The sequence below is a fragment of the Corythoichthys intestinalis genome, chromosome 18 (genome assembly GCF_030265065.1).
Source record: "Corythoichthys intestinalis isolate RoL2023-P3 chromosome 18, ASM3026506v1, whole genome shotgun sequence".
In the NCBI taxonomy this organism is placed as follows: Eukaryota; Metazoa; Chordata; class Actinopteri; order Syngnathiformes; family Syngnathidae; genus Corythoichthys; species Corythoichthys intestinalis.
The window spans coordinates 45,149,863-45,162,005 of record NC_080412.1 but is presented as its reverse complement, the minus strand read 5'-3'; the positions used below and the strand labels follow the sequence as shown (position 1 = coordinate 45,162,005).

The following is a 12,143-nucleotide window of genomic DNA, read 5'->3' as shown; positions in this document are numbered from 1 at the left end:
CTCATTTTTGAACATTAGAATCCCCATTTTTATTTTTACTATCATGTAAAAATGTGATAAATATCATGTCGGAACGTGAGAACTCATGTAAAAATCATGATTACCATTAAAAAGCCTGTTACACAAAATTGTGATAATTATCATGTAATAACATCATGTAATAACATGATAATTATCATGTAATAACGTGATTATGAAAAATATGATAATTTTCATGTAAATATGTGAAAATGTATCACTTTGAAAGAGGAAAGCAGAATGGCTAATCATTTGATTGTTATATAGTATATCACGTTTCTAAGATATCGATTTTGCCTGACAAATATTCCATTTTTACATGATAATTACCCTATTTATACATGATAATTATCCAGTTCTTACATGATAGTTCTCACGTTTGTTCATATCACTTTTTTTTTATTATCTTATTTTTACGTGATAGTTTTCACCTTCTTACATCATAGTGTCACATCTCTAAGATACTGATTTTGAACAATAATTATCCCATTTTTACATAATTATCCCATTTACACATGATAATTATCCAGTTTTTACATAATAATTTTCACATTTTTACAAATCATGTTTTTACATGAAAATGATCTTTTTTCATGATGGTTTTCAAGTTTTCACATGAAAATTATCCCGTTTTTACATGATATTGTCCCATTTTTAAATGATAGTTTTCATGTTCTTACATGATGGTTATCACCTTTCTAAGATATCGATTTCACATAATTATTCTTGTTTTTACATGATAATTTTACCATTTTTACATGATAATTATCCTGTTTTTACATAATCGTTTTCACATTCTTACATGAGTTATCACATTTCTACATGGTAGTTGTCTCATTTCTAAGATAGGGAATTTACATGATAATTATTCCATTTTTTATTGATAATTATCCTATTTGTACATGACAATTATCCAGTTTTTACATGATTGTTTTCACGTTTTTACATATCACGTTTTCACATAATAATTATCTTGTTCGTACATGATAGTTTTCACGTTTTTACATGATAATATCAAGTTTTCACATGAAAATTATCCCATTTTGACATGATAGTTTTTACATTCTTGCACGATAGTTATCACATTTCTACATGGTAGTTATCATGTTTCTAAGACATCAATTCTACATAATAATGATTTTGTTTTTACATGATAATTATCCCATTTGTATATGACAATTATCGTTTTTACATGATAGTTTTCACATTTTTACAGATCACGTTTTCACATAATTATCTTGTTTTTACATGATAATTATCCCATTTTTATATGACAGTTTTCACGTTTTTACATTGAAATGATCCCGTTTTCACATGATAGTTTTCACATTCTTACACGATAGTTATCACATTTCTACATGGTAGTTATCACGTTTCTAAGATAACGATTTTACATAATAATTCTGTTTTTACGCGATAATTATCCCATACATACATGATAATTATCCAGTTTTTACATGATAGCGTTCACGTTTTTACATAATAGTTATCATGTTTCTACATAATAGTTATCACCTTTCTAAGGTATCGTTCATATGATAATTATCCCAATTTTACATGATAATTATTTCATTTTTACATGATAGTTTTCACGTTTCTCTTAGTCTTTTTTTTTTTGGTGTAGCAGCAATGCACTTCCGTTTGACGATTTTTATCTAACACTATTAGTTTTTACCAAGGATATAGCTGGTTGTGAGCAAATAGTGCAGAAATAAATTATCACGCTCGGAAAAAAATTGACTGCAATTTTAAAATCAGCGTGCCAATGATACGGTCAATCAGCATAAAAATCAAATTTTTCCGGTGAAGTCATAAACACTTTCTCGCCACTTCGCAGTTTTAATATGCCGTTTTTTAGGTGAGGCGCATGTGGAATTTTGCTGTCACCTTGCCAGAGGGAACATTAATCCAAAAGAGCCACCTGTGTACGAGTATGTCAAGTTTGTCGGAGACTTCAAGTTTCATAACAATGGTGAGCGCAAGCCTAAATTGTCTCACGGAATCCGGTCATTTTCCGTAACACAAGTTGTACTGTCATTTCTCCAAGTGCCTACAACTTGTAACGGGGTTGAACTGACGTTACCCAGAAGCCTGCAGTCGTCGACGGAGGAGCAGGTCTGCCTCATTGCTACTGTACGTTTAGTCACGCCGCAGTTTTTGAAGGTGAGATTTGTTGAGTCAGCATTATTTAACACTTGGAACCAGCATTGATTGAAGCGTAACAAATATGTCACTCCATTTTGCCCGAGGTGTTTCTGAACACGCCTGGAGATGTCTATTTCGCGTGTGTAGCAACTTTGTTATGATTGTTGCAGTGAAGACAAAAATATGTTTGTTCTTATTAGGGATGTCCCGATCCGATCACGTGATTGGAAATCAGGCCGATCAGGCAATTTTTCAGAGGATTGTGATCGGGTAAAAAATGATTCGGTTTGTAATTTATGCTATACAGTTATCCATCGCTACTTCGTGCTTCAAACTTAACACCCTCTGTCCATCATGGACGTTTTTTCCCAATGAAAAAAAAATTTTTTTTAAATGATGAGCTCTCCCGATCCGATCACGTGGTCTCCCTCTCCCTCCTGCTGCTTTTCTTGGTCTGGCAGTGCACTGGAATTGCTGAATAAAGTTAACGATGATTGACAGATGTTAGGGTTTTAGAGACACTTGGAAGCCAAAACTTCAAAGCGCCGCATGCGTCAATCATCGTTTAGCTTGTTAAACAGTTGCTGTGGCAACTCATTGTGTGTAAGTGAGCAGCTGGAGCGGATTTGAGTGGACGCACTCAATGAAGCCTTCAATAAAGACAAGCATTTTTCTACTTTAGTGTTGTTTAAAAATAATTCGGAGGGACAGTAACATTTTTTAAAATTTTCATAATTATTGAAATATACATTTTTGATATATATACATACATAAAGTTTTTTAAAAAATATATTTTGAGGAAAAAAAAGTGAAAAAACTTATATGTCTTATATGTAACTCTTCCCCCCCCCCAAAAAATAAAAAATTTGGGGGGTGCTACTTAGCGGCTTTTCACTTATTGAGTGGGTTCTGGTCCCTGATAACCGTGAAAAATGACGAATCACTTTATATAATTAAAAAAAAAAAAAACTTGTGCTAGCTAGATTCGCCATGGTTAACCCAGTTAACATTTTACAGTAGGTTACTTCCAGCTGTCGGTCAACTTGACGCTGTTGAGTGATTTCTGTTACATTTCTGCCTTGGAAACTATATGTCTGTAAGAATTTTACATCCATACCAAACTGTTAATATACAGTATATGTGTACCTTAAGTTGGTCTTAACAGGGAGCAGCTAGATTTAGCCATGTTAAATAAGTTATGTCATCTTATGGCACTTTCAAAAGAGCATTAAATGGGAATACAATATAAATACATACAATAAGTTTTTTTAAAAATTATATTTTGAGGAAAAAAAAGTGAAAAAACTTATATGTCTTATATGTAACTTTCCCAAAAAAAAAAAAAAAAAAAAAAAAAAAAAAAAAATTTGGGGTGCTACTTAGCGGCTTTTCACTTATTGAGTGGGTTCTGGTCCCTGATAACCGTGAATAATGACGAATCACTTTATATAATTAAAAAAAAAAAAAAAAAAAAAAACTTGTGCTGGCTAGAGTCGCCATGGTTAACCCAGTTAACAATTTACAGTAGGTTACTTCCAGCTGTCGGTCAACTTGACGCTGCTGAGTGATTTCTGTTACATTTCTGCCTTGGAAACTATATGTCTGTAAGAATTTTACATCCATACCAAACTGTTAATATACGGTATATGTGTACCTTATGTTGGTCTTAACAGGGAGCAGCTAGATTTAGCCATGTTAAATAAGTTATGTCATGTTATGGCACTTAAAAGAGCATTAAATGGGAATACAATATAAATACATACAGTAAGTTTTTTTTTTAAATTATACTTTGAGGAAAAAAAGTGAAAAAACTTAGCATATATGTCTTATATGTAACTCTTTCCAATGCTAAATCTGAATAAATACATTGAACACACCAAAAAAAAAAAGGGGATGCTACTTCACGGCTTTTCACTTATTGCAGTGGGTTCTGGTCCCGATTAACCGTGAAAAATGAGGAATCGCTTTACATAATTAAAAAAAAAAAAAACAAAAAACTTGTGCCGGCCAGAGTCGCCATGGTTAACCCAGTTAACATTTTACAGTACGTTACTTCCAGCTGTCAGTCAACTTGACACTGTTGAGTGATTTCTGTTATGTTTCTGCCTTGGAAACTACTGTATATGTAAGAATTTTACATCTATATCAAGCTGTTAATATACGGTATATGTGTGTTTAACCTATGTGAACAAAAGTTTTTAATTTGTTAATGAGTCGAGCTGTCGCGACTAGTCGACATAAATGAGTCGACGACCACAAGATCCTGTCGACGGTTAACGAAGGGTTAAAAAAATAGATATGCGTGGAAAGTTGAGAATGGCGGACACTCGGTATGCAAGCAAGAAAAGCGGAACAAAGCCAAAAAAAGCGCACCAGAGTAGCCAAAACATTGACTTATTTCAATGAAACATCCTCCGCAACACCCCCAGAAAAAGAGGAGGAACTTGGTTCAAAAAATTACCGGTAGTAATTTTTTTGGGGGGGAATCGGATCGAGACTCATCGGCAGATTCTCAAAAACAGGTGACTCGGAGTCGGGTGCAAAAATATGTGATGGGGACATCCCTTGTTCTTATAGCTTTATGGTTCTTTGCAACTGACATTTATGCTTTTGTTGTAATGCCACATTAGCGTTAAAAAACAAGACTATTTCAAAATCCACTTCAATTTGGGATTAATGTTTACCATGGTTGGTCAGAAAACTCATTTTGTGGTTGTAAACAACAGGACTAATAATAAAGCAGATGTGTTTGTGCCACCTAATAGCTTTTTTGTTGTTCTTATTCAGGCTTGCTGCCACGCTTGAGTAAACATTACTTGTTGTGAAGTCATTGATTTCCCCCTCCTATTTAATTTTTTTAATAGGATTTGTGTACCGTGGATGATCCTTGCGACGAATTCACGTCAAGACACAGCCTCGAATGGAAGTTTTTGTTTTTAGATCACAGGTAAAACGTCAGTGACTTCAATACGATCTCCAGCTAGCAATGAGTCGTCGTTGCTTTTATTGTTGATTTCATTTCTTGCAGAGCTTCCCCAATCATAGGATATTTACCATTCGAAGTGCTTGGAACATCCGGCTATGATTACTATCATGTGGATGACTTGGAGCTTATAGCAGAATGTCATAAGCAATGTAAGTAAAGCAGTTTTCGGAATGTATTAGAATGACCTCAAACTGTTTATTCACCGTTAGCGAGAGCTTGACTGTGCTTATTTCTCTCACCAGTAATGCAGTTCGGAAAAGGTAAATCCTGCTATTACCGCTTTTTGACGAAGGGTCAACAATGGATCTGGTTGCGGACGCACTACTACATTACGTATCATCAGTGGAACTCCAAACCCGAGTTCATTGTGTGTACGCACACTGTTGTCAGGTGAGCCTATTTTGTCGGCAGGAGATGACGGATGCCTATGAGGCACTGTGACGAATATCCCAATCTTCTTGTGATTCAGTTACGCGGAAGTACGAGCGGAACGGAGGCGAGCCTTTGGCCTGGAGGAGCTGTCTCCTCCTGAGATCGCGCCCTCTTCTGTGAAGGTAAAATTGAAGACATTTCTCAGAGGGATTTCTAAAATTTGAGCAACTTGTCCGCTACGTTTCAGGCTCAGGAGCTGTATTTGGACATGTGCTCCACACTGGACCCGCCACGAGAAAGAAACAGCGGCACACGTTCCGTATCCTCCCACAGCTCTCGGAAGTCCTCCCACACGGCTCTGTCAGACTCAGCGTGTGAGTCATCTTCGATTCCCTAAAGTGCCAACTCATATTATAAGCCGAGGGGCTCCTCCCGTGTGGTCGCAGGATCGCCGACAATCCAACCAGTTCGAACAGTTTGAACGTCTATCGCCGTCAATGGCTACGAATCGATGAAAATTTCTTAAATGTTCAGGTGGTCAACTCACATAGTAGCCACTACAACTACATTGGGAAATAAACTGCCACCAGCAAAGACAAACAAGTACAGGTAGTACAGGTTACGAACGAGTTACATTCCTATGCTGGCAACGTAACCCGAATTTCCGCGTGAATTGGAATTAACCAGTGGTGGGTAGTGGCGTGTTACATGTACTCCGTTACATTTACGTGAGCAATTTTTTACTTTTGAGTAGATTTATCAAGAAAAAACGCAACTATTACTCCGCCACTTTTGGATACACTAGTCGTTACTAGTCGTTTCTGCACCCCTTAATTTGACAGTAGCGCCATAACACTGTTATTAGACAATCATAACTATGACTTGACACTAGGGCTGCAGCTATCAATTATTTTAGCAGTCGATTAATCGATGAACTAGTTAGTTCGAATAATCGAGTAAATGGATAAGGAACATGAAAAATTAAAATACCTGAGCTGAGGCTCAAACGATATAAAAAAAATAATAATAACATTGAGGATCTATGTACAACAAAAGAACAGTTGGCTAACTTACATAGCAAAAGTCCGCTAGCTTAAATGCTATAAAATGCTATTTAAAAAAAAAAAAAATTTAAACAATGGTTCAGACACATATTCTCACAAAAAACGGCTAAATATGACTATAAATTAAATTATGACTGCATAAAAAACATTAGCTCAAACAAAAACCAACATACGTTGGTCTTAATCGGGAGCAGTTGGATTCAGCCATGTGAAATGAGGCAGACCAGAGGGCAGTGTATCCACTCTAATCAATAAAACTAAATGCAAACCCTTTCAAAATAACCATAACAACCCCACTTTAATTAAACGAATACACCAAGCAATACAGTTTAATTCAAATATTTTTTTCTAATCGAATACTCGAGTTAATCGATTAATCGTTGCAGCACTACTTGACACTGTCATGAGCATTAATGAATGCTTATAACTAGGGCTGTCAAAATTATCGCGTTAACGGGCGGCAATAAATTTTTTAAATTAATCACGTTAAAATATTTGACGCAATTAACGCACATGCCCCGCTCAAACAGATTAAAATGACAGCAGTGTCATGTCCACTTGTTACTTGTGTTTTTTGTCTCCCTCTGCTGGCGCTTGGGTGAGATTTTATGCACCATGAGCATTGTGTAATTATTGACATCAACAATGGCGAGCTACTAGTTTATTTTTTGATTGAAAATTTTACAAATGTTATTAAAACGAAAACATTAAGAGGGGTTTAATGTAAAATATCTATAACTTGTACTAACATTTATCTTTTAAGAACTACAAGTCTTTCTATCCATTGATCGCTTTAACAGAATGTTAATGCCATCTTGTTGATTTATTGTTATAATAAACAAATACAGTACTTATGTACCGTATGTTGAATGTATATATCCGTCTTGTGTCTTATCTTTCCATTCCAACAATAATTTACAGAAAAATATAGCATATTTTATAGATGGTTTGAATTGCGATGAATTACGATTTACTAATTTTTAAGCTGTGATTAACTCGATTAAAAATTTTAATCGTTTGACAGCCCTATTTATAACAAATGTCATTTAGTGTTATCCATCAAATTATCTCACTTCTGAGTGGATTTAAAAGATCCAAACTGTACATAAATGGAGTTAGTAACATCATTTTCCGGATGACACTTAATAAGCATTCAGTAATGCCCATGATAGTGTCATGTTACAAATATGATCGTCTTATGATGCCACTGTCAAATAAAGTGTTACCAAATACCATAACTAGCAATTAATGAAACAACTGGAACAGTAACTGAAGAAATAATTAGCACATATCATGAATTTTGATTGTTATTTACATCTGTAGTGCTGTAATGCATACTAGGAGGCATGTATTGCCTATTAACCCAAATAAATCGACAAATAAGCTGCACTGGACTATAAACCGCAGGATTCAAAATGAAAGAAAAAAGTAGTGGCTTATAGTCCGAAAATTACAGTACACTTTTCTAATCTGGTTCCCATTAAGCAAAACTAAGTAAGCTCCTGGATTTGTGAAAAACTTCTGTTCTTTCAATGGCAATTGTTAATGAGCGTGTACGATTTGTCTTCTGTGCAGCAGCCAACTCATACACAGAGACTTGCACACGGTCATGGCAGTCCGCTTCCATTGGGACCGAGAGGACGCCTGCCAGATTACAAGTTGGGAGTTCAAAGGTCAGTTTGTACAATGGTTGTGGAAATGTTTGGAGATCATAAAATAAGTGAGTCAACACAATGTTTGGAATGGTCAACTTGATGACTTTTTTCCCCTTTTAGAATTCCATCCAAAGACAAAATTCCTTTGACCTGGTGCCCCAAATGAGCCTCCCCCATTCTCCTCCATGCAGCAAGAACGCAGCGATGGTAAGTGCTTAGAGTTCCCTTCCTGTCATTTGTCTTCCTCTCTTTTGTTTATATGCAGTGGTGTTAGGACTCTTTTACTCACGTGTGTGCGCGGCGAGTGTGTTTCCTCTCAGCTGTGTACATCACCTGAAGGTTGTAGGATGACGTGCACAATTTAGACGACAACTAGGACATTTTTCAGATGAGCGTCTGCTTTAATTGCTGCTTCGGAACTTTCAACTCTTTAAAAAAAAATTTCATTGAACGTTCCGTGTTTTTTAATCAGTTCAAATCCATGACCATGAAATAAAAGGGTTAAAAAAAATGCCATTTTGTTAAGTTACTTCACCAAGACATTAGGAATAATCTAAAAAAAATCCTGTGGTTGTTATTTCTAGGGTTGTTCCGATCATGTTTTTTTGCTCCCGATCCGATCCCAATCGTTTTAGTTTGAGTATCTGCCGATCCCGATATTTCTCGATCAGATTGCTTTTTTTTGCTCCCGATTCAATTCCAATCATTCCCGATAATTTTTCCTGATCATATACATTTTGGCAATGCATTAAGAAAAATATTGAATCAAATTCGGACGAATATATACATTCAACATACAGTGCATAAGTACTGTATTTGTTTATTATGACAATAAGTCCTCAAGATGGCATTTACATTATTAACATTCTCTCTGTGAGAGGGATCCACGGATAGAAAGACTTGTGACTTTGTATTTTGTGACTAAATATTGCCATCCAGTGTATTTGTTGAGCTTTCATTAAATGATACTGTAGCCATGCCCAAACGCACGATGGGAAGTGGAACCATGACTGTGCATAGTGCTACCAATTGATACAGTGCCTTGCAAAAGTATTCGGCCCCCTTGAACCTTTCGCCACATTTCAGGCTTCAAACATAAAGATATAAAATTTTAATTTTTTGTCAAGAATCAACAACAAGTGGGACACAATCGTGAAGTGGAACAAAATTTATTGGATAATTTAAACTTTTTTAACAAATAAAAAACTGAAAAGTGGGGCGTGCAATATTATTCGGCCCCCTTGCGTTAATACTTTGTCGCGCCACCTTTTGCTCCAATTACAGCTGCAAGTCGCTTGGGGTATGTTTCTATCAATTTGCACATCGAGAGACTGACATTCTTGCCCATTCTTCCTTGCAAAACAGCTCGAGCTCAGTGAGGTTGGATGGAGAGTGTTTGTGAACAGCAGTCTTCAGCTCTTTCCACAGATTCTCGATTGGATTCAGGTCTGGACTTTGACTTGGCCATTCTAACACCTGGATACGTTTATTTTTGAACCATTCCATTGTAGATTTGGCTTTATGTTTTGGATCATTGTCCTGTTGGAAGATAAATCTCCGTCCCAGTCTCAGGTCTTGTGCAGATACCAACAGGTTTTCTTCCAGAATGTTCCTGTATTTGGCTGCCGTCAATTTTAACCATCTTCCCTGTCCCTGCTGAAGAAAAGCAGGCCCAAACCATGATGCTGCCACCACCATGTTTGACAGTGGGGATGGTGCGTTCAGGGTGATGAGCTGTGTTGCTTTTACGCCAAACATATCGTTTTGCATTGTGGCCAAAAAGTTCAATTTTGGTTTCATCTGACTAGAGCACCTTCTTCCACATGTTTGGTGTGTCTCCCAGGTGGCTTGTGGCAAACTTTAAACGAGACTTTTTATGGATATCTTTGAGAAATGGCTTTCTTCTTGCCACTCTTCCATAAAGGCCAGATTTGTGCAGTGCACGACTGATTGTTGTCCTATGGACAGACTCTCCCACCTCAGCTGTAGATCTCTGCAGTTCATCCAGAGTGATCATGGGCCTCTTGGCTGCATCTCTGATCAGTTTTCTCCTTGTTTGAGAAGAAAGTTTGGAAGGACGGCCGGGTCTTGGTAGATTTGCAGTGGTCTGATGCTCCTTCCATTTCAATATGATGGCTTGCACAGTGCTCCTTGAGATGTTTAAAGCTTGGGAAATCTTTTTGTATCCAAATCCGGCTTTAAACTTCTCCACAACAGTATCTCGGACCTGCCTGGTGTGTTCCTTGGTTTTCATAATGCTCTCTGCACTTTAAACAGAACCCTGAGACTATCACAGAGCAGGTGCATTTATACGGAGACTTGATTACACACAGGTGGATTCTATTTATCATCATCGGTCATTTAGGACAACATTGGATCATTCAGAGATCCTCACTGAACTTCTGGAGTGAGTTTGCTGCACTGAAAGTAAAGGGGCCGAATAATATTGCACGCCCCACTTTTCAGTTTTTTATTTGTTAAAAAAGTTTAAATTATCCAATAAATGTTGTTCCAGTTCACGATTGTGTCCCACTTCTTGTTGATTCTTGACAAAAAAATTAAATTTCATATCTTTATGTTTGAAGCCTGAAATGTGGCGAAAGGTTGCAAGATTCAAGGGGGCCGAATACTTTTGCAAGGCACTGTATATCTTCTCTGCGTTGGGAAATAAAATAGGGTATTAAGAAAAAGATCAATTGCTACCTTGCTTCCCCACAGTGCTTCCCATGATATTTCTAATCGTAGGAAGAGGGATTGTAAGGCTTTAGCCAATTAAAAAAAGGCTCCAAAGGCTGCCAAAATTTATTCTACTCATTTTACGCTGCCTTTTATCTCTCTATATAGGTAAAACGGCGCCATTATGGATTGAGTGCAACAATGCGTGAGTGGGTCGTGCAGCGCATGCATTAATTGCGTTAAATATTTTAACGTGATACATTTTTTAAAAAATTAATTACTGCCGTTATCGGGATAAATTTGATAACCCTACCTTAAGCCTAAACTAAAGACTCTGGATGAGTGTAACATATTATGTCTGTAACGTTAAATACAATTAGAAAACGATTTAATTAAAAAAAATATATATATTAAAAAAGGCATGGCCGATATTTTTTTGCCGATTCCGATACTTTGAAAATGACGTGATCGGACCCGATCGATCGGGACATGTCTAGTAATTACCATCATTTTCTGGGAGAAATTGAGCATTATCTGACAGAATTGCAGTGGTGCCAATACTTTTGGCCAGGACTGTAGTAACAGAACATTATGTCATGTTCTTGAGGAGGTACCAGCAATACAAAAATAGAATTTTTTTCTATTATTTTTACTGGTCTAAAAATATAGGTATCGGATCGGTATCGGCAAAACATATCTTGAAATAAATCGCATAGGAAGTCAAAAAATCTGCATCGTGACATCCCTATTAGGGAATGTGTTAGATTTTCAAAATAAAAAGCACCAGAATGTTACTATCTGACTGATTGGTATACTGCCAAAATACCGCCCATTGATGTCTATTTTTTTGCATGCAATGCATTATGGGATACAGAGTACATGATTAAAAAACTCGCTGTGTGACGCTTTTCCACATATACCTCGGTTTTTAAAAAATGTCAAGCTGTGACGGGTTTAGATGTGCCGGCTCACGCGCAGTATAATTGTACTGTGTTTACAGCAACAGCAAACGCAGCAACAGTCGCCCATGTTCCAGCTGCAGCAGCCTCAGCTGGGTGTCATGAACCAACTAAAGGAGCAACTGGAGGAGAGGACGCGCATTCTGCAGGCCGATATAAAGACGCAGCAGCAGGAGCTGCATGACATCAAGGAGAAGCTTCAACTGGCTAATCTTCAGGTAACCAAACGAAACATCTGTCGATTGGCTCTTATTTCACTGAGCAGGTG

At 36.8% G+C, this 12,143-nt stretch overlaps 1 protein-coding gene across 3 annotated transcripts in view; it reads left to right on the top strand.

Moving 5' to 3' along the window:
- Positions 1-12,143, top strand: part of npas2 (neuronal PAS domain protein 2) — a 120,428-nt gene that overhangs the window by 88,275 nt on the left and 20,010 nt on the right. For 2 of the 3 annotated variants that reach the window (XM_057821835.1, XM_057821836.1), the window contains exons 8-17: positions 1,877-1,990; positions 2,066-2,181; positions 5,028-5,110; positions 5,192-5,298; positions 5,392-5,539; positions 5,619-5,703; positions 5,769-5,895; positions 8,161-8,258; positions 8,361-8,447; positions 11,917-12,093. In XM_057821835.1, the coding sequence (XP_057677818.1) occupies positions 1,877-1,990; positions 2,066-2,181; positions 5,028-5,110; positions 5,192-5,298; positions 5,392-5,539; positions 5,619-5,703; positions 5,769-5,895; positions 8,161-8,258; positions 8,361-8,447; positions 11,917-12,093 (1,142 nt within the window). The remainder of the gene's footprint in view (positions 1-1,876; positions 1,991-2,065; positions 2,182-5,027; positions 5,111-5,191; positions 5,299-5,391; positions 5,540-5,618; positions 5,704-5,768; positions 5,896-8,160; positions 8,259-8,360; positions 8,448-11,916; positions 12,094-12,143) is intronic. The other variant, XM_057821837.1, reaches the window with a different exon arrangement.